Consider the following 22,851-nt stretch of genomic DNA (forward strand, 5'->3'; position numbering starts at 1 on the left):
GAAGAGGCACAGTAGAGGACTGAACCTTGGGCCCCAGGGTTTGCTGCTGGCCCAGGAGAGACCAAAAGTGGTTCAGCTGGCAGCCGCCTGGGTCAGGTCCTGCTAACTGTGGAGAAAGTAGACTCGGTTTTTATTAGACTAACTTGATTTTGAAAAGGAAGCCATTTACTCTTAACTTTGGGAAGGGGGCCTCTTCAAAAACCTACTTGGGGTATTTTTTTAAGTGGTTTCAGTCCGTTTGTTTTTGTGTGGTCTATTTACTCTCGAAGCTGCAAGTTAGTCCATGTGTATTGCAGATCGGAAAAACTCTGCACTGCGTAAAATTTACACACAAACTATTATAATGCATCCCCCCCATTCTGATTGCTGGTTTGTGTAATTGAACCAATGATTGTAGTCAACTGAAGGTATGACATGCCACCACAACATAGCAGATAGGGATGTCTGGTTCTCTGAGTTTTACTTAGTTTTTAAATTTAATTACGGAAAGGCTGCCCAATAATTAGTAATGAAAAGCTCACACAAACATCTGTTTGGATGAACTTGAGGGAGTTATGTGTGCGTTGCAATTTCAGTCAAGAAACCACTTAATTCCACAGTGAGGCTTGGCCTCATTCCCTCACCCCTTGACCATTACTTCCTTTGGCCAAAGTTGTTGACCAGTGGCTAGGCCTTAGTTTAATGTTTGACCTCTGTTACCCACAGTCAGCAAAAGTTGCATCAGGCCTTCCTAGTTTGTGTTATTGAAAACCTCTACTGAGTTCAAGAGCACTCATGGTGAGAATATTGTCATGCGGTGATCTATGATGTAGGTGCAAAGGGGGGAAATTAATACTTTAGTAATGTTATCCAAGCACTCGCAGTTGGTTTACATTGTTCTATCATTCGCAGATGGTCAATGAAATCTCTCCCTCTACCCCTCATCTCCACCCTCCTATCCTGTCTCTCTCCTCGTTATTCACGCTCACTCACACGCACTGGGTTGAAATCGTTTTGATTTTGAAACTCTAATTCTTTTGAGGCGTCCTCTGCAACCAGTACAGCGTTGTTGTTGCCTCAAACTCCAAAATGGTTAGGTCCCTTAAGTGGGGTATGGTGAATGTTGCATTTCTTTTTTTCCTCGCGGCTAGTCCCAGATATGACTGCATGACTCGTGCAGGTTTGAAGACCTGCCAACATGCACGCATTTTACGTACCAACTACGCAATTCTCTGTCCATGTACGAGATCCAAGTTAAAAGTACGCAGAAATGAGTAGGGACTGATAAATAATAATTTAATTAAAAAATGATATATATAAAAAGCAGGCCCTACTCATTTCTGTATACTTTTAACTTGGATCTCGTACATGGACAGAGAATATCGTAGTTGGTACGCAAAATGCATATATAATAAAAAATCTAACATCCCGGTTCTCGAGCTGCAACACACAGACATGTACCGAGTTTGTGTCAACGGAAATGTAGATTAATATTCGACGTAGCTACCTCGTTCCTGTTGTGATGCGGACTTTTTCGACTGTCAGCTGTAGGTAAACACATCCCTTTTCAACTCCGTGTGTTGTGGAAAGGTAAACCCTAATTGTTTCAAGCTAACGTTAGATAACATAAGATGGACGTTCAGTGGGCTCTAAAGTGCCAGCAGTTCACTTGCATTTGCTAGTGAAATAAATGAACTGCAAATACGAAAAATAACTGGTCGCATTTGTGCGAGTGTGATACTTTAAATTCTGCGTCTCGTTAGTTGTATTTTCCACGTAACACTACGAGGATCACGCAACCTGATGCACTGTAATTAGTATCCACGTCACAAAAAGCATGACAAAAGTATTATCAAAAATAAATATATCTTGGCATTAAATGGAGTCGGGAGTTTAGAAGACTGCGCGATGAAGAATGAGTGTCAGGTATTTTCTATATAGGAAATGCTTCTGAAATGCCTTTGCACTAGATTTGAGATTTTATCCATTTTGAAAATTTGAAATGTATGCACTGCTAATTAGATCTTGTTGGTGACTTTTACCATATGTGTAAATGGAATGCTGTCAAAGTATTCCAACCTTTTTATAGACTTGAGTTGGTACAATTCTATAATTGCGATCAGACTCCAACTGCGCGCACTAGCTTGCTGGGGGCCCAATTCGGCACACAAGTTGAATCTCCCAATTTGCCGCGCGCGTCTGGTACTCTAAAAAGTTGGACAGGGTTGGCAGGTCTGGTATTGCTTGCTTTTGGAGACCCCCTGGAGAGAGAGTAGGCGTATGTTCATCGGGAACAGAGCATGGAGTGTTGTGGTCTGCCACTAAGTCCGACGACTACAAAAGGAGAGGAAAGGGGGCTTCTCCAACCAGGTGGATGATTGCTCACCGCCTAGCCCGCCTGCTCACTGCTGATTTTAGACCCCAACATCACAAGTGCCGCAGGCCCACTAGTCCCTGTAATTGTTTCAACTAATTAAACCGTCGTCTGCGGTGTTCCCTCCTTGCTCTGAAAAACATGTTTCTCCGTCCTAATCTATCAGAGCTGAAGGAGCCGGAAGTGGCAGGGAAACCCCACTTCCTATTTAGAAATGTAATTTGGTCGGTGGATTGAATGGGGGGGGGGTCAATGATAGCTGTTCAGATAAGGATGAAGAGAAGTTATACAAATAACTCAAGTCGAACACTCCTTTTGACAAGGAATGGGGTTGTATGTGTGCACGTTTTTTTACGGAAGCGTGTGGGGAAAGGACTTGCAACACTGTCTGCAGAGTAAGAATGTTGTCTAGGGTTCTAATTGGCTTCTAACAAGGCCCTCTCTCGTGCTCAGCCCGTAGCAAGTTAACCTGTGGCTGAAAAACAAGGCCCTGAATGATAGGGTTTCAGCTACTGGGCAGGTCCCCTGCTCGGTGATCTGTGTCTACTGCCGAGGCCAGGGTTTCCTTTCCTCCCCTCTGCTTATACAGGGGGTAATGAAAAGGAGTGCTTGAACTTATGTCATGCAGAGAATGTGCTATTACAACGCACATATCTGTTTGGTTGATAAGGTCAGAAGTCCTAAATGCCATGGGCCTAATTGCTTAGTTACTTGCGTACCAAAAATAGACCTTTATGCCCTTCAACCTATGCATACACCAACACAGTTTATCAACTTCGTATAGCCTTCACCTCCATAAATATCAACTCGCTTTTCTTTTTGTTGCCATGTAGTTCCTCCAGTCCTTAAGACCCCTGATTATTTGTTCTTGTCATGACCTTTTGTTTTGTCATTTCAGGTACCTCAACGCCATTCAGACCATGTGCCCACACATCCTGCGTTACCTGACCACTGCTGTCATCACAAACAAAGACGTTCGCAAGCGGCGGCAGGTCCTGAAAGATCTGGTCAAGGTCATACAGCAGGTATAAAAATAAAAAATAAACATCTTAACACATTCCTTACCCCAATTTCTCAAAACACATTTCCTACAAATTTTCTATCACGGTAACATGTTAGCCAACCTTAGTCAGTGTAAGATTGGCCATTTTGACACAAGATGTCACCAACTATTAGGGGAAGGGGTTGTACAACTGAATGCCTTCAACTGAAAAGTCTTCCGCATTTAAACCAACCCCATTAAAGGCCAGAATCCACACATCTATGAGCAGTGTAAGGCCTTGGCTGATAAACATGCTGCTCTTAGAGTATATAGAGTATACTCTATCAGAGATCTGGTCCTGGCTAGAGGTCTTGAACCCATTACATTTGATAAATGGCAGCAGACGGTCTGATTGTAGAGTACCGATTTCTTCCCAAACCCAACATCGGTAGCTTCTTCAGAGATCAATGGCTCTGAAAGCTAAATAAGCGCCGTCTCGGTGGGCTCTGTGTAATCACTAAAACATGTGCTCTATGCTTGTTCTGTCTTCTTGGGTCTCTTCCCCCCCTAGCATTGGTTTGGAATTGTTTAGGGGACTTTTTGAATCTGCTTTTATTCACTGCGTTGTAAATTCTACTATTTGGTTAGCCATGGGTCTCCACATTTGACTTTTGTTTTTAGTAATGGGTTGGAGGCATGCTGCCTTGCCTGTTGAACCTGTGCTATGTCCTATGTCCACTGCTGAAAAATAAGAAGCTAGCACACACAGGCATGTGCAAAATGTTAGAAATCTTCTTTTCCATTTCCAGGAGTCCTACACCTACAAAGATCCCATCACAGAGTTTGTGGAGTGCCTGTATGTGAACTTCGACTTCGACAGCGCTCAGAAGAAACTGAGGGAGTGTGAGTCGGTAAGTCCCAGCTGCCCCCCCCCCCCCCCCCCCCCCCCTTGCACGCTCCCACCCATCAATGTGCAATAGATTGAGTAATTTATCCTTTTCAGACTTTTTTTTGGGGGGGGGGGGGAATGGTTGTTCTGTGTCCCGCTCTCTATATTGTCCTTGATTTACAGAGGGATTTGGATTGGCCAACCAGCTCTTCCTACGTTCCCATGTAGCTAGCACAGAAGTAAACACCATTAGTGATCATGCAAGATTGGCCGACCTTTCACACTTTCTCACGGCGTTGGGCTTTTTTTAAATGTATTTTTAAACACGGGTTTATACATATTGTCCGATGGTAGAGTTGCATTAGGTCACTTGGGTGATACAGAAGTCCTCTGAGAAACCCTGTGACTCATTGGTCTGGCCAGATTTTTATGATGGCCTGTAATTGTCCATCAGCCTGGTAGTTAACAGTAAACTCTTTATAAGCAAAGGTCTATGCAGAGGCGTTCAGACACTCGAGATGCGTGTCATAGACAGCCATTGGGATTATTTATTTCCGTTTTGGTGTGTAATGGCTTGATGTGTACTACCATTGAAGTAACTGTAGTGCATCAGCTAAAAATAAAGGCTGCACTTTACTTCCAGCAATGCCTTTGTCCTTCTAGGCCTAGTTCTCAGTGACACAAATGAGGTAATAATAACGAGCCAGCTGTTCATCAGAGGTGTTGGCTCGCGGTGGACTGTGAAGACATTTTTTCAAAATGTACAAAAACGACTCTCTGGGCAACGCCAACCACCATTTTGTGATGGGTCAAATTAAATAGTGCGAAGGTTACCGGTGGTTGCTGCCTTTGCTGCTTCTAGCAGAAATCTTCACTCGTGCAGACTGTAGTAGATGGTGAACTTAGGTCATTGGTTCAGATTGGTATGCACAGATGAACTATCTCTGGTTTATGTTCACACAAACAGTTTCCATAATGATTATTAGCGTTCTTTTATGCTAGCTAGTTATTTGCCGCTAGGTATAGCTAGCTAACAAATCCAGTTAATTTCTAAGAGTTACATGCTGACCAGACCCGCTCGTTCGTGTGCCATCACGCACATGTTGATAAAAGGGTAAACCAAGTTTGTTTCTAGTAATCTCTCCTCCTTAATGCTTCTTCTTCTTTGGACTTTATATGGCGGTTGGCAACCAACTTTGATTGAATAACGTATGTGTACCTTTATTTTGCACGGCTCGCGATGCGAGTGGTGTGGTCAGCATGTTAGTTTAACAACACCAAACAAGTCTAGTCACTTAAGTTGATTTGTTTATTGCAAGAAATTATTAAATGTCATAGAAAAGTTGGCTGCTTGGCTAGCTAGTAATACTGTCACAAATCAACTCTGACCAACAGAAACTAATGCATAACACCAATCATTCACAACGCCATCTACTGTATTGGGGTGTCCCAGACACAAACTCAACTTGGAAGCTGTGTGCGCGCGCATATACATGCATGCATACATACACACTGAACAAAAATATAAACTCAACAATTTCAACGATTTTACTGAGTTAAAGTTCATATAAAGAAATTGAAATGCATTCATTAGGCCCTTTTATCTATGGCTTTCACATGGGTGGGCCTGGGAGGGCATAGGCCACCCAATTGGGAGCCAGGCCAAGCCAATCAGAATTAGTTTATCCCCACAAGGGCTTTATTACAGACAGAAACAATCCTCAGTGTCATCAGCTGTCCGGGTGTCTGGTCTCAGCCGATCCCGCAGGTGAAGAAACCAGAAGTGGAGGTCCTGGGCTTGCGTAGTTACACGTGGTCTGCGGTTCTGAGGCTGGTTGGAAATTCTATAAAATTTCGTTGGAGGGGGCTTAAGGTAGAGAAATGAACATTCAATTCTCTGGTACCAGCTTTGGGGGACATTCCTGCAATCAGCATGCCAAGTGCACGCTCCCTCAACTTGAGACATCTGTGGTGTTGTGACAAAACTGCACATCTTAGTGGCCTTTTATTGTCCCCAGGACAAAGTGCACCTGTGTAATGATCAAGCTGTTTAATCATCTTTTTGATGTGCCACACCTGTCAGTTGGATGGATTATTTTAGCAAAAGAGAAATGTTCACTAACAGTGATGTAAACCAATTTGTGCTCATAATTTGAGAAGCTTTTTGTGTGTAAGGAACATTTCTGGAATCCTTTTATTCCAGTTTATGAAACATAAAACCAACATTTTACAGGAAGGCTGTTTCGTTTGTGCGAACTAGCCAGAGACTTGACTTGAATTGAAGCCCCTCATTAAGAGTAGATTAGTACTACAAAATAATGTGAGGTACAAGGGAAGACCCTTCGGCAAGAGGAATTACTTCTCTAGTACATGTGGATGGCAAGGTTGAAATGATCTACTTAATCTGTTCACCATGGCTGATTTTTAAGACCTTCGGCTCAAAATGTTTCACCTTTATTTGAAGTACGTTGTGGAGCACCAACAAGGCTTCTGTTGTAGTGAAAGCAATTTTAGAAAGGTTGCAGGTTTGTAGACAAAAAGCTGTATGCATGGGAATGGACTGTGTCAACTGTGTCCATGCTAACACTTGAAGATATTACATTTAGGCATAATTGTTCATAGCATGAGGAGACTGAGTTAGACATTCTGGCCAAACAAGGAAAAAGCATCAAAGGTAATGTTGAAATGTTAGGATTTGTTTTATTTTAATCAGAAGCTAGCTGCCCATTTAGGGAATTTCTGGGAGAAGTTCTGTCAAACGTATCACTCAGTTCAGAATCGTCGAGTTTAGGTCAAACTAAACCACTCAGATTGAAAATGCTGTGGAATAACACTAGTATGAACTAGTAATACAACATTGGTACTAAGATTTCCTAGGTGTAAGTGTTAAATGTCCCTGTGAACATATTTACAACTTGTGGTTTGTTTCATCCACTCCTAACATAGGTCAGAAGTTCATAATTGTGTGAATTTGTCATCAATCAGTTAGGGTAAATTCCCAGGAGATTGCTCATTTACTGAAGAGGGGCTGGACATGTTCTGGATACCAAATCACTGGACAGCAATTGGGTTTAGAGGCCTAGCAGGTGTGCTAATTGGTGTAGTGCTCTGCGTGGATTTCAGAGAATATAATCTCCCAGCCTCATTCTTTGCATACAAGGGTATAATTGAGATTTCGCAAATGATTTGTTAATTTGGACCGGCAGAGAAATAAAAGGCTCAACTTTGGCCTATTTTGCCCCCTTTGCTTCTTGACGATAAACGCTCAATGGAAAAACATCTGGCCTGATCAAATGGCTCGTTCACAGAAGTAAATCATGTCAGCGCTTTACTGAAGGTCCCATTTCATCTTATCTATTTTTAAGCTAATACAAAGAGCCTCTAGCTCCCCCAGTCTGTTTCTTAACGAATGAGGAACCTATACCTAAACTAATTTGTACAGATACATTTTTTATTTGATAGTTTTTCTCTGACGTGTGCTCTGACAGACTATCCAAAGCACTGCCTCCAAAAATTAGATCTTTCCTGTGCAAATGCCTCGGTTGGAGGGGGGGGGGCAGCAATCGCTAAATGACATACAACCAACGATATTGGAACTGTATCCCATTTCAGCGTAGACTTTACACATGCCCTCAATCACCAAGCTCGTTGAACACTCGCACACTTTTAAAGATCCCTCTAGGTTGGTCTCGACTTCCCTGCTTGGGGTCTTGTTTAGAGACTTCATGTGGTTGGAGCAGATGCTGCTCCCTGTTACTCAGGTTGGATGCCAGTTCTCCTTGAGGTGCTTTAGCAGCATTGCCTTGGGAGTAGTGTCCTGTCAGTCTTCTCAGAGCAGGCCCAGCACACACAAAAGCCTTCACCTTTTTCGCGCATGAGTTCCAAATATCTGTAAAGGTCGCCCCAGTGCGAGTTTTTTTTGTCAGAATGCACTGATTTGTTATGCAGCAGGACAGTTAACCCCCGCTGCCTTCAAACCAAGGCAAGCTGCCCGCTAATTATTGGCTATGGTTGAACTTAATTGCAAATAATTTTCTAGAAGCTTGAATTAGTGTGTAAATGAATTCATACATGAAGTAGCCCATTTCACTGTTGCGCACAATTTGAGGATTTACTGAGTCAGACAAATTTCTCCGAGCCCAAGCACTTCCCCTGTGTTTCCCCAGATCAAGTATGAAGACTTTGCGCATCTCTAGTTAGAACAGGCGTTGCATGGCCTCCCGAGTGGCGCAGTGGTCTAAGGCACTGCGGCGCTTGAGGAGTCACTACAGACCCGGGTTCGATCCCATGCTGTCACAGCTGTCCTTGACTGGGAGACCCATAAGCCGGCACACAATTGGCCCAGTTTCGTCCGAGTTAGGCTAGGGTTTGGCCGACCGGGATTTCCTTGTCCCGTCGCGCTCTAGTGACTTCTTGTGGCTGTCCGGGTGCCTGCAAGATGACGCTGTTGCCAGCGGGACCGTGTTTCCTCCTACACATTGGTGTGGCTGGCTTCCTGGCTAAGCTAGCAGTTTATCAAAAAGCAGTGCGGCTTGGCAGGGTCTTGTTTCGGAGAACGCATGTCTCTCGACCTTCGTCCGTAGGGGAGTTGCAGCGATGGGACAAGACTGTAACTACCAATTGGGGGGAAAAAGGGGTAAAATAAATAAATAGACCAGGCCCAACTTTTCTTCCCCCTGGCACCTTTTCTGGTTGTAATATGCATTGCCTTCATTGTTTTCCTTTCCAATAATAACTTGACATGTGTACCTTCCTATCAAAGTAAGTGCCTTATGTTCTGTATATCGTCTTGTCGTTTCTACTGTAGCATACCGTATGTATGGAGCCTAATGTGTTCACATGTTTTCAAGTTTTGGTGACAAATCATGCATTCCAATTCTTGCAAAACATATTCCAAGTCCCCAGTTGTCTGGGGGAGCTCAGAAGTTGGAGATTTCCAAGTTCCCAGTTGTTTTGGATGCGGTATCAGATTGTAACTATGGTACCTCAGGGTTGCCAGCTCAGATCCCCTTTCCAGGAGTTTAATTTTAACTTAGCGTCAACTTCTGTTTGCCCCCCTGCTAAAGTTAGGCTTGGCGGTAGGCTTGTATTTGGTGATCTATTTGCTTTGTGATTTGTCAAAGGGTAAAAAGTAATGTGCTTCGGTTCTTGAATACAATGTAACAAGTACATAGTTTGGCCACTTTTTAGCATATTACAAATCTAAGTTTTTCATGCAATGGGCACAGCCATATTTGGCTGCAATTTATTTGCGTTTTACAGTGAATGGGATTAGGGAGGTTTTGCTTGTCAAATGTAAACAAATATGGCTGCCATCGAAGAATTTAGCTGCTGTTAGCTAGCTGACACGCATCTTGTTTTCAAACTATTTAATTTCTCACTTGTAACCCCTCTGAGCATATTTTAAACAAGTCTAGCTGTTAGGTAGTTTAAAAAATCTGTTATTTAGACTGGTTTATGGAATGAGTTTGGCTGTGGAAGTGTTCTGTGTGATGTTTGGATGATGACGTTAGCATTTCTTACAATAAAAGGTGATATTGAGGAATACGGTTGAAGACCTTTATTTCCCATCAGTACATAACATTGTTTAGATGCTTTTCAGACAATGCTGTTTTGGCATCATATGTTCAGTTGCTACTGTTCCAATCACATTTTTGCGATGGTTTGCTGCAGGGACCACTCAACAATTATCACAAATATGTGATTGTACACGCCAACAGGGTTAATCAGAGCGCGCTCCGTTCACACGCAGGACCACCTGTCTGTCGAGGTGGGTGGCTGTGCAACAGTTAAGCTGCTGCGCTCCACCTTTTAAGTGCATAAAGTGTGATGGGTCTGCAAACATTTTCACAAACTGGCCTCATTTGAAAGCAATAAAGGCAGGGGGGTTTTGCAGACGGAGACATACGCCATGAAAAAGAACATCAGTCAATTTTGTGGAGTGATGGTTGAGAGGTAAAAAGACACTCCATTTGGATGAGCATGTGTAATGCATCAGTTTGGTGCATTACTACATTACTCTGGGTGATACCCAACTATTTACTGATCGCTGTAATAGTCAGATATCGGTACCGTTTTCCAACTTCCCTGTCTTCACTGCAACTGATTTAAAAATTGAAGTGGAGAGACCAGTCTTATTTGAATCCGCCCCCTGTCATGTAATTAGGCGCCTGTGTTTTTCTCCTAGCAGGTTCCCCCCCAGCTGGAATCGCTGTCAGATGTTGGCGACTTTTGCATGTTGATGAAAGCGGAGGGGGAACCTACCGCAAGTTTAGCTCATCAGATTAGGCATAAAAGGCCTCTTCTAGCCCTTTCAAAACGTGTTTGAGGATCTTGGGCCGAATCCCAGATGACAGTGATTAGGACACTTAGCTGTTCAAAGTTTATCATGCCTAGATAAGCATTGTCATAGCTGAAATGTGGTGTTGCCTGATAGTGCCATGTAATTGGGTTTTCTTCAAGCAGAAATGGAAGGTGAAAACAGCTGTCTAAGCTTTAGGCAGAGTTTTGAGTTCTTGGAGAACTTATGAAGACAGAGGTCTGTGATGTGAACTAGTACTCAAGACAGTAGGAACGCAGTAATGACCACAAAGGAATGTATGCCTTTTGAAGCAACGTTTGAATGAACAATGGGGTCATGAACACTTAAAGTAGATCTGTTTTACTGCTATTTTATGGCGGTGTAAACTTTGCAATTTTTCTGTAGCCTGTCTGTTAGTGTAGCTAGACCTGGAGTGCCCCTAGCCCATGTGTTCTAATGTTGAGCAGAGGGTGTTCTTGCCCCTATGGTGGCTGTAGAACCCCTGAGAGTGTGGTGGTGTATAAATTGGTTTCTCCCGCACTGCACAATTGACACTGCACCCCTGGGCACAGATGAACGGTGATAAGTCAGTGGCTGGCTCCATTCTTGTTTCCCGTTTTCATGTGGAGACAGCTGAATTAAAAAATTTGTGGTAGATTTTGGAGCACCCCGAGTGGCCTGGGATTACTTTTTTACAGATGGGGGTTTCTCCTTTTAAGACTTTTGCCAAAGTAAATTGCTTGGTAACTTAAATATGGCTAGAGCAAGACCCCCACCCCTCTTTACTCTGCATGTATGGAGAAGAGAAAAAAATATTTCTGCTGCATTTTAATTTGACAGTGACTTGGGTTTTCCCACAATTTAAATCGGGGCTTCAATCACAAATAAAGACTGCAAGGGGGAAACCTGTTGCTGCTGGCCTTTTATGGCTCTCCAGGGCCACTCAGTCAGAACCCAGTCTTGATTGCAGTAATGAGTTTACGAATTAGCTTAACTGTCATTTAACTCTGTCCTCATTTAACTGCTTTACTTTCCTGAAACCCTGCAGTGGTATTTTATAGAAATGCATACACAGACAAATACTCACTATAATATTTGTGTTACTGTTAACTTTTATTTCCCTCCATCTCTTCCAGGTGCTTGTGAATGACTTCTTCCTGGTGGCTTGCCTGGAGGACTTCATTGAGAATGCCCGTCTGTTCATCTTTGAGACTTTCTGCAGGATCCACCAGTGCATCAGCATCAGGTGAGACCAAGGGAGTGACATAAAGCACCAGGTGGGGAACTGACAGGAAGGAAAGGTGCTGCAGGACTTAAGTATGGTGAACATTGCAAGAGATCAGTCTTTGCTAGACCGTTATTCGCCATCACTGTCCAAATGCTAAGATGTGCACCATGCACTACAGTGGTCAGCTTAGACTAGCTAAAGACTTACACAGGAAGGTCATCACCAGCCAATGAGCTTGCTAAGCAGACCAACTGCAGGAAGAGGGTGGATATGTGCAGTGATTACAGGAATGCCCCCCGCAGATAAGTGTTTATTGCCCCCTTCCCCAGTCAAATACTCACATCTCCACATATACATTTTAGGGATTAGGCAATGGAGCTTTAACTGCGTCCTGGTTGTTCTGCTCACTAAACTTTAAAGACCACCTGAGTGAGAGACTAAACCAGGGACAAGTTTCTCTCAGGGAGAGGTCAGGTTCTTGATGGCTTCAGATTTTGCCAGCTGCTGATGCAGGGGAGAGGAACCGCGTAGCTCCACTTCTGAGTCGTGCTGGGTCAGTGTGGCTGGTGTTGAGGGTTCTGAAGTAATTCTTTTCACTCTCTTCCTAAGCCTTGTCACATCCACTATAATGAATTTGCCTTGGATAGCCCTCAAAACAATACATTTAGTCAATGCTAATTGTGGTGAGCATTAGGGGGGAAAAGATAATGGTCCACAGTTAAGGATTTGGCTGCCTCTTGTGCATCAATTCTAGAAAATAACGAATGTATAGCTATACAGATTAGGTGCACATTAGTCTACACTGAACAATTGTACTTGTGGAAATACATTTAGAAAGATGTCATAGTAACTGTACTAAGGCAAAAATGGTTAGACTCAAACTTTGAATGGAATATTTGGGATTTGCTGTCATGGACATTGAATGGAAAGGGTGAATGAATTGTAACTTTTGACAGAAATTATTGCAGTGCCTGTTATACAGAGCTGTGGGAGTCTGTAGTCAAGGTTGAACCATGGAACACGATAGGGCTCTGTCAATCTCCAGATTGTCTGGAATTGATTAGGAGTGCCGGCTCTTTTTTTGGCAGACTTGCTGCAATTGGATACATTTACTTGTTAAAGACCACAAAGGTTAGTGGTAACAGTAGGAAGTTGAATTGTGACGTTTCTAATTTTTCTCTCCTTTGTTTGTAGGTCTTTGTTAGCTGAGGTAACAAGCTGAGTTGAGGTACAAACACAGCGGCGATCGGCAGTGTCAGCGATTTCCGTGTTTATTTAAAGCCGTTGCGATGACGATGGACAGAACACGTAGTTTATTTTTGACAAATGCTCAAATTCCATGTCATTAGTTGGCTACCCAGAAGCGCTCTGCATCCAAGCATGGACTCAAATGAATCTGATGCCTGTTTTTAATGAGGACATTTTTACAGCTGTTGGCTATGAAGGTTTCACAGATATTTAGCTTGCTTTTTTAGCCCACGGCATGGGACAAAAGTAGACCAGAAGTGTGGGTAATTTAGTTACTTTATGCGGAAAGGCTCATGTAAAAAAGGAGGCAGTGAAAATGGGACCCCACGATTTGATCTTATGCTCCGTAATTGCATCCACATATCCTTTTGTCTAGACTTGGGTATGTTTTTACAATTTGGTTTTAATTTTTTGGATTCACAAACTTAATATTATCATATTTGACTTTCTTTGAATGTTGATAGCCAGTCGTATTTCATTGACCCCAATTGGTACACTGTCCAGTGACTTTGTCAGTACGTACATAAGAAATGTGGCACATGGAAAGGTAGTGGACGTCTTTTCCCATCACTCAAAATGTTTTCCTAACACTTAAGTTCTCTGGTAGTTGGAGTAGTATTGTTGTGTACTTAGATGTAAAATGGAAGATCTTTCCACTTCACAATTGAGTCATTAGAAAGACCACACGGTCATTTTCCGTTTTCCCGAAAAATCTATTTTACCCCAACAAGCCGAAAGCGGGGGTCGTTCCAAATGGCTCGAATTTTCTTAATGCTATCATATGGTAGTGTTTAACAATGCATTCGTCTGAGCCCAGCCACTTTAAGAAGGGGGCACTTCTATGGGAGTTTTCTCTCTCTCTAACACAGTTATCCGCCCCCCCCCCCCCCCCCCCCACGCCTAACCTCTCTCCCCGAGTGTGAGGGTGTTTGAGAGACTCACAGGAGTCTGTCTGTCGCCCCAGCCTGAAATTGAACGCTGAGAAGCCAGAGTGAGTAAGAGGTTGAAATGAAAGTGAGCCCCCCACCCCAAGGAACAGGGCTATGGCTGTGTAAAACAAAACCAGTCAAGTAGGCTGTCTAGTTGGCTAAAGGGCCAAGGGATATGTCTATAGTTGAGTTTGTAGGTCTGCCCCCCCCCCCCCCCCCCCCCCCCCTTCATTCATATCCCCTTCCCCATCTTCTGAAGTTCCAGGTTAAGAGAAAAGTTAAGACCTGGTCTATAAAGGTGATAAAGCAAAGTCCTTTGTAAAATATGATCCATGAATGCTCTTCCCCAGGAAAGCATTGCCAGATTTCCCTTTATGAATTACATAGGTTGTTAACCCCTGAAGTTGTCCTGGGTGCAGGCAAGGGCTGCTCTGGGCCTTTTGGGGTACTGCGTGTTACTGTGGTATGCTGGGGAGATCACATTCTGCAGGGAGTTAGGGCCGAGGTGAACTCCCCGTGAGGAAACGGGATCATGTTTGTCTTGATCTCGGATCTGAGTCTGGTTTGACTGACATGTGCCCTCCACTTGATGGAATTGCCAAACAAACACTCTATCCGTACCCCTCTGCGGCAATCACAAATCTCTGGGGTTACATTTTGAAACGGATAATTTAATTGGAGCGTGTCAGGACTAGGGTGTTCAGACACTAACTGTGAGTTGTTTGTCCACCTACACTGTTTCTTGACTGACTGCTTTGTACAGTCTTCAACAAGGGAATTAAAAGTTGGATAACGCCTACTACCGTTAGACTTCGTTAAACACAGATTGTCTGTTAAATGAATTGGCTTTTGCTGTGAAAATTGCTGTAATTATCAATCAATGCCGAGTTTACACTTCATGAACATTTGTTATAGACCTACACCAGAGTCTTTTTGCCCCAACTGGCGCGGCCTGTCTCTCCTTAGTGTTGATTGTGTCACTCCTGAATGGCAGACACATGTTAGCCATCACAACCCAAACTCACGTGAGTGGACAAATGACAGTTTTCCTGCTTGTTAGGTCCTTCATAATGAGCCGTAAGTGCAATTTCGTTTTCCACAGCATTTTGCCGTAATCGGCTGTCCGGCCGAGGCATGGGGGGGGCAGATTTAGTTATTTGGGTGTGAGTGACAGGTTGGTCGTGCTCCTCCAGCCTGTGGGGTTTGGTATCCACCTCCTTCAACACTGCTGTGGTGAAAGTGGTGATGGATCATCACGCTCTTGTTACTTGGAATGCCCCGAGGCAGTGCCTCTTTATGCTGAGGTAATGCTGTTGGTTGTTTTTTTTTTATGCCCCTTCCAGACACTGATGTAATTTCAACCCCCTCTGTACGTGGTTTTGCTACGTTTTTCAAAGAAGATGCCAAGCTGGATTCAGAGAGCGGCGAGAATGTGTTTATGCTGTCGGGCCTTGAGGTAAGGCAAACATTATCCCAAATGAGGTTATTTCCAAATGGGAATTTACGAGGGAGAAAGTCTTAAAGAAGTCAGCGTTTGGGAAGTGACAGTTGAAACGGGCCTGCTGGTATTGGCGACTATTGTGGACTGGGTCTGATCCCATAGCTTGAGAGGTGGTTTGGGGTGGCGAGGATCTGGCTTACTCACAGGTCTGTCTCCGATCTCCTCCGTGGGGGAGAAGGAACTTGATTAATGGAGCATGAAATTATATTTAGTGGGGTGCACTTCATACAGTCCTCACGGTTTTACACACACACTAGTATCTGTTGTTGAACGAGCGTATTAATGAGGTTCATTCGAAGCGGAGTGTGTTCCAGGTGTGTGTTAGGTGACTGGGCTGTGGGATGAGAATGAACTAGCTGTACTACTTGTGGTGGTGGAAGAAATGGGTATATTTATAGGCCCCTAATATGAAATCGGGGACCAGCAGGAAACGTGGGAAAGAGTGGGTCTAGATGGTGGTGGTGGTAGTAGTATCAAGGGGGTTTAGTTATTTTCAAAGCCGCAAGGGAGGCCAGCTGCACTGGAAAAGGCTTTGGTTCAAAGAGCGCCAGGCGCCCCCCACCTCCCTCTCGCCCTCGGTGACACATCCATGTCCCACCGCTCTATCAAAGAGCACCCCGGCAGCAACCTGGCTTTCATTTGGGGGACAGTAGCAGGTCCCGCTCTGTCACGGCAGGCTCTGGGCCAGGTGGGGAGAATGTAAGTGTGTGTCCAGGAGAGGACATCGAAGAGTGAAGTGGCTGGCTGGGGGAGAGAAGCCGGGATTCCCACCGACTCCTAATTGAGTTAGCCTGGGGAGTCATTACATCTTCTTTTCTAGTTCACGTAAGACCATTTGCTATGTTCCCCTGATCGCGTTGCTTTGACATGTCATTGCATTTTACTTTATATGCCTTTTAGCCTAAGAATGTGTATGACTTAGTAATGTATTAGCGTTGTCCTGTTAGCTTTGTTACGGTCCTAATGCAGCCCATTCATCATGTTGAGTAGTCTAGCAAATGTAGAGGTATGGCATCAGACCTCCACTGAAAAGGATTTTCATATACACTAAGTGTACAAAACATTAGGAACGCCTTCCTAATATACATGTGCACCCCCTTTTGCCCTCAGAACAGCCTCAATTCATTGGGGCATGGACTCTACAAGGTGTCAAGTGTTCCACAGGGATGCTGGCCCATGTTGACTCCAAAGCTTCCCGCAGTTGTCAAGTTGTCTGGATGGCCTTTGGGTGGTGGAACATTCTTGATGCACACAGGAAACTGTTGGGTGTGAAAAACCCAGCAGCGTTGCAGTACTTGACATACTCAAACCGGTGTGCATAGGCACCTGCTACCATTCTAAAAATGGTTCTTAAACATGCCTCCTCCGCTTAATCTACACTGAGTTGAAGTGGATTTAACAAGTGACTTCAATTATAGATCATAACTTTCACCTGGATTTACCTGGTCAGTCTGTCATGGAAAGAGCATGTTTTGTACACTGTTAATCTTGGCTTTTTTTCCTTGAGTGGATGAGTGGTCTTTTCTACTGTCTGCTTCAGTACATTAGAGGCTGTACTGAACTTTTGCCCCTGGGCAAAAAGGGGCCCAAAAAGGCCCCTATTGCCCAGAAATGACCTCATTGGACAGAGGGGTACACCTTTCCACGCCCCAATTGATTAATGTGATGTCGTGTGTATATGAACTATATAGACAACACTCAGGCCACATTTTTCTTTAAACAATTAGCAACTGAACTTCTCTACCACCTATTTAATCGGAGAACACGTGTACTGTTCCACTCACCTTCTAAAAACCCTGTTTCTCCTCTGCTCCTCCTTAGCATGCTGGCAGACAAGCTGAACATGACCCCCGAGGAGGCGGAGAGATGGATTGTCAACCTTATCCGCAATGCCAGGCTGGATGCCAAGATAGACTCCAAACTGGTAAGACTGACGCCCTGCGTCTTCCTCGTCAATCAATGACCTCTGCTCCCACGCAATTGATTAGTCAAGTTTATTTTCCAGAATCTCCTTCCTAATCGGGGAGCTTATTCTGCGGTGTACCTCAAGATGCCGTATAAGTGCATAACTGTAGAATGATTTAGACGAGAATACCAAGGCATGGGATTTGTCTGCCATTATCATAATAGGAGGGTATACAACACAGTTTGAAGTAAGCAACCACAATACCTTAACCTTTTTATGTCCTTGTTCTCCTCTGTTCAGCTCCACATTGGGTTTTGCATGTTTTGGCATACCCGTCACGGCGCAGAGTTCTCTGTAATCAGCAAATCATACCCTAGCTGCTCAGTCTGGAATGACATAGAATTACCTTGATGTGCACTGAGATTTACATAAATGTGTCCCGAGAGGCTGGCGGTTGGTGAAACGGTGGTGTCTATGAGACCAGATGTGATTGGCTCTCCCCGCTGTGTGTTTAGGCCTAACTGTGCGCCCCTCGCCCTGTCCTGTTCTTATCCAGGGTCACGTGGTGATGGGGAACAACGCTGTGTCGCCGTACCAGCAGGTGATTGAGAAGACAAAGAGCCTGTCCTTCAGGAGCCAGATGCTGGCCATGAACATTGAGAAGAAGATGGCCCATGCCAGCAGGAACGAGGTAAGCGAGTTGTCACCACTACCCACCCTCCCATCCCTTGTCAAAGACTAGACTACCTATTCCCTTTTCCAGCTGACTGTGTGTCTTACGTGGGTGACAGAGTTCAAAGCCCTGTCGAAATGATCAGCTCAGAGAACATGGCTAGAAGAATTTTGACGAACCAGCTTCAACAAAACGCTCCACTTGACACGGAATCAGCCAGTAAGAGCAGTTTTTAACGGAGCTAGCAGGCACTTTCATCATCCCTTTGATCTTCATAGGCCTAATGACAAGGTAGATGTCAACGCTGCCGTAAAACAGGGCCTGTGCCCTGTGACTCAGCTACCTCTGTGCAAATAAGGTTGATTCTCACACTAGCCTCACTGAACATTACTCAAACTACGGAGTTCCCTCCACTTAGTACAGGTCCCCACAGATGTTTGGCTTGGGGTACCAATTTCGGTCTGTTTTGATCTTGACTGTGTATGAGTGGTATGTAAGACTATTCCACGAAGGCAATCCTCAATGATCGCACACATCCCTGAGCCCAACCCTCTCCCCACTCCAGCAGTGCTCCTTGAAGTTGGGGAGAGAAGGACATGTCTGTAAAACCAAAGTTAAACAGATTCTTAACCTTTTTAAATGAGTCAGTCCACCGCCTCCCCGACCCTCTCAGATTATATTTATAATAACTATCTAATCACGACGGGGCCGCCTTAGTGTGCTTTAAATGTCCCCCCTTTTAACTGTCCAGTTCTGAGTAGGTATCTTTTGACGTGTTCAGTTACCACCTCCCTAATGTTTGAATATTTGCAGTAAGAGAGCTGCTATAACTCTGGTCAGTAAAAGCAGAGGCCCTCATTAAGTGATTTCTGTAATTAGACAAGAGACCGCAAACAACAGTGTCATTACATCCTCAGGGCTACAAATCACTTCTAATACATTTACTGCCTGCCGTCTGGATGGGCTGTTGGGGGTTCGGCACGCATGCAATTTTAAGTCCACTTCACGTGTACAATTACATACACTCATGGGGATTTCTGTTTCTAATTCGTCACAGAATTTATTTGTAATGTGGACACCGAATTCATTAAAACTCAAACAAAATACTGTATGTCTGTCAACTGGTAGTTTAACCTCTCCTCCCTTTTCTCTAACTTTTTTTTCCCTAGACACCCAACTGGGCAGGTCAAGAGACTGGCTTTTAGCAAGACACCACCGAGAATGGTTTTTATTCTTGTTTCTACACAGCATTCCCATTCAGCAACAACATCCTGTTTTTTTTTTCTGCTTGTCCCTCAAGGAGCAGAGGATTTTTTAAAAATGTGTTCTTGTTTCAAGTCAGCAGTGATTCAATAAAACAGACATGCAAAAACCATTTTCACCAATGACTGCTTTTATTTCTGGACATTACAGATGGCGGTTGAGGCCTAAGTGGTCTGACTTTGCATTGGTAATACTTGGAAGTTTTAATGTGCGCCTTAAGTCACTGAGTGGGACAGTTAATAGTGTTTTGGGTGATACGGCTCATGTATGCGCTGTAATGATGAATGACTGTTTAGTCTATTGGGTTTTATGGTGTTTTAGTGGCCCAGTTCACCATGGCAGTCACACAGGAGGGGAAGTGGGAGGAGGGGGCAGACAGCGGTGATGTACAGTTAATAGTGGTCAAATTCTCTGCCAGTCATCTTTCCCTCCGAGGACATGAGGGACTCGTAAACCTCCGTTAGCCAGACTAATCAGTTTAATGTGCCTCTAGCTCTCTACACCTCTTGCGCCCCCCTTCTCTCACCAACTCTTCCTTCAGCTTCTGTGTTCTCATGTAACTTTCTTTCCCTTTAGCTCAACTTTACCTTGTTCTCGAAGGGGAGATGGTTTCAGGTAGGTGACTACTCTTGTGTGTGACTGGTGGTCCTTTGGTAGACTGAAACTTCCATAGGCTGCTGCATCTCTGGAGAGAAAGGAAGAGGTGCTTCCAGCTTCCATGGCACTCAGGGCTCGGAGCCAGACGATTCAAACACTGACGTCACCTTGGACCAGGCCAGCGGGGAGGATAAAGTGATTGGTTTACCGGTCCTTCGCCATGACGCATCATGAAACTAAGTTATCCTAGCCCCTAATTATCATTCACCTTACCAGTGCACTCTCCTGTGTTGTTTTAGTCGGATGTCCAGACCAATACCAGACTTGCCGCAAACAGCCCTTTGACCACAATGTCTGTCACTGCACTAGAATAAAGTAATAAACAGGCAGAAGTTCACTATTGGTTTTGGCTGGGAAACTTCCATGATTTTGTTTTTACATATTGTCTGAGGTTTTCCTCCCACAAAAGGTTTGCAAGCGTGTGATGAAATGGAAAACGTGCATTGTGTTATTGCTTGAGGTTCGAACACTCTCCCCTTTTCTCCTGTGTCTTGTATAAAACCAGTGTGACAATGTGTAAAAATTGTAAATGTCATGGAAGGTCTCTGGTTTTCTCTGTGGGGTGGTATTCCTATGACACAGCTCCTCCCACTGTCTACAATAAATCATTTTTAATCGTGCTATGTTATATAACTCAAGCATGATATTGGTAAATACAAATAATGGTTTTCACTACAAAGCCTTTGGTAGTGATTTAAACACTCATTGCAAAAATATTTTATTCACGGTCCTTACTGTCCTTCATTTTCTTGTTGACTGGTCAGACTGAATTGACCTCTGGCTTTTCAGAAGAAAACATCCAAGGTTTAGACGTGCTTTATATACAAGGACTACATATGGAGCGTAGCAAACGCTTTACACCAATCTGTAACCCCTGGGCCTCAGTCATTTCCTAAAACACTACCTCATGTCTGTTTATTTTGAGTAGAATATTGCTTCCCATCTGGTGGCAGACAGTTGTCCTGATAAGCGCCCGACAAACTAATTTCCTAGAATAAATAAAAGATTAAGTGCCACACCTAGTGGTCAAAGGGGGTACAGCATTTACAGCCTATTTCTACCAGAACAGGATGGACCTCGGTGGGTATCAGGACATCTGAAGTAAAGCTTAACCTGGGATTTTTATAGTCTTTTTTTTCAGGACCGTTAGTAGGCCTATCCTCAGGTATCGCTTTTGATTTCATTCATTTCAGTTAGTTTTGAGGTAATGCAAGTGGCTAATGGTTTCTTAATTGTTTTTAGTTTTCTGTCAATTTATTAGGTAGATTGTTTAACATTCATTAGTGCAGCAAATAGTTGTCCAATCACATGACATTCTCCCAGAGTAAGGCCTTTGCATCTTTTGAAGTTCATTCGTTCTTGTTTCTTGGGAGCAAATGACAATGACGGCAACGATGATGAAGGTAAAACATTGATGATCATTGTCTTCCCAATTGATCCACTAAAATTAGACCATTAAATACATTCGAATCAAAGCCATACAACTATGTTTTCTTCGAAATCCTAAAATGAGAATAAATTGCACTGCAATTCACTAGCTTTTTGAGACATGAATAGACATATTTGTCATATAGTGGAAATAACAGTTTAACCATGCAGGTACTACTCCCGACAAGATTTATCGTTGAGAATAAATTTCCTGTTGGTGTTAAATGTGATAGAAAAGGTGCACACATGTCCGTGATAGGCCCATTTCGAGCAAGACCACTTCTCATTGGTCAATTGTTCATAATTGAACGACCAAACAAACTCCGTTTCCAAACCACATAGAAAAACGACTTTTAAAAAACGTAAAGTTTAATTTGGAATTTGAGAGAGAGTGCCTATAGGTCATTCAACTTCCAAACTAGGGGCGATAGCCTACAACAATACCCCACTCAAACGTCACGTGTTGTGCCTCATTTCACACGAGAATCAAAACGGCTGCGATGTATTTGTTTCCTGCACTAGGACCCTGAGGGAGCCTCGGTGTAGAGTTAGGACCTAGGCAGCTAAATAGCATGTGTCATCTTCATTATCTAAAATAATAAGAAAAAATACTCCACTCTGGTCAAGGGGCTTCTAATTCTGAGCAGCCCCACAGATCTAGAGATCTCCACGTGACAGGAGCAGCTATATGAGAAAGCAACCCAAGCATCAGGACCAGTAGTAGCCTACCACTTCACCTCCGCTCGAAGCGCAGATGCAGACAATCTAGAGGAGAATCTACTGGCTTTATATCATTTGCTTTAAACCCCAAGGTAAAACGGGACGTCTGAATGGTGTAGACAAGTTTGTTGAAGTGAATAAGGACACGCTTTCACCGGGGAAACAGGTATTATCGGAATAAAACTCGCGTGCGTCTCAAGAAGGGAGATCACTCGGACCTCTGTTCTCTTCAGAATAACTTTTCATACAAGAGGGATGCTGTATGCTCCAAATCCACTGTGGCTTTCTGAAGTGGATTTAGACTGTCACATATGCAGGTATGTTTCATATTGTGTTCATTGTTAAACGCAGCTTCTTGCGCTCATTATATTGGAAGGTTATTGCTTGTTTGAGAAGCGTTAGAATGTTATGCATTCATTTCATGCCAAGCTCTTTTGTCGAGAATGGAGAGTAAATTATTAACACGTGGGGCAGAAAAATGTTTAATTATTGCAGTGTATTTAAATACAATAGGCTTAGCCTCTTAAACTCCTTAGATCAAGTATTCTTCCCATGTTTGGATATATGTTGATATCGTCACATTTGTTATCACAATAACCCATATCTTTATTTTTACAGCACTCAAAGGGACACTTGTGAATGAAGGGTGAACTTCGTAAACTTCATAAAATGATATTATTCAGTGGTGAGATATTATGTTGTCGCTGCTCGTTTAATGTGTGACAAATTGGAATCATTCAAGAAACTGGAGGACACGGACCAGATAATTCATC

General features: G+C 43.6%; 1 protein-coding gene across 1 annotated transcript in view; it reads left to right on the forward strand.

Annotated features, from left to right (window-relative positions):
* Window positions 1-19,385, forward strand: part of LOC120048272 (eukaryotic translation initiation factor 3 subunit E) — a 42,421-nt gene extending 23,036 nt beyond the window's left edge. Inside the window, exons 8-13 of the mRNA XM_038994117.1 lie at window positions 3,252-3,378; window positions 4,145-4,246; window positions 11,662-11,771; window positions 17,253-17,355; window positions 17,894-18,028; window positions 19,180-19,385. Of these exons, the coding sequence (XP_038850045.1) occupies window positions 3,252-3,378; window positions 4,145-4,246; window positions 11,662-11,771; window positions 17,253-17,355; window positions 17,894-18,028; window positions 19,180-19,215 (613 nt within the window). The 3' untranslated portion in view covers window positions 19,216-19,385. The remainder of the gene's footprint in view (window positions 1-3,251; window positions 3,379-4,144; window positions 4,247-11,661; window positions 11,772-17,252; window positions 17,356-17,893; window positions 18,029-19,179) is intronic.
* The last annotated feature ends 3,466 nt before the right edge of the window (window positions 19,386-22,851 follow it).

This window comes from Salvelinus namaycush, chromosome 5 (genome assembly GCF_016432855.1).
Source record: "Salvelinus namaycush isolate Seneca chromosome 5, SaNama_1.0, whole genome shotgun sequence".
NCBI lineage: Eukaryota > Metazoa > Chordata > Actinopteri > Salmoniformes > Salmonidae > Salvelinus > Salvelinus namaycush.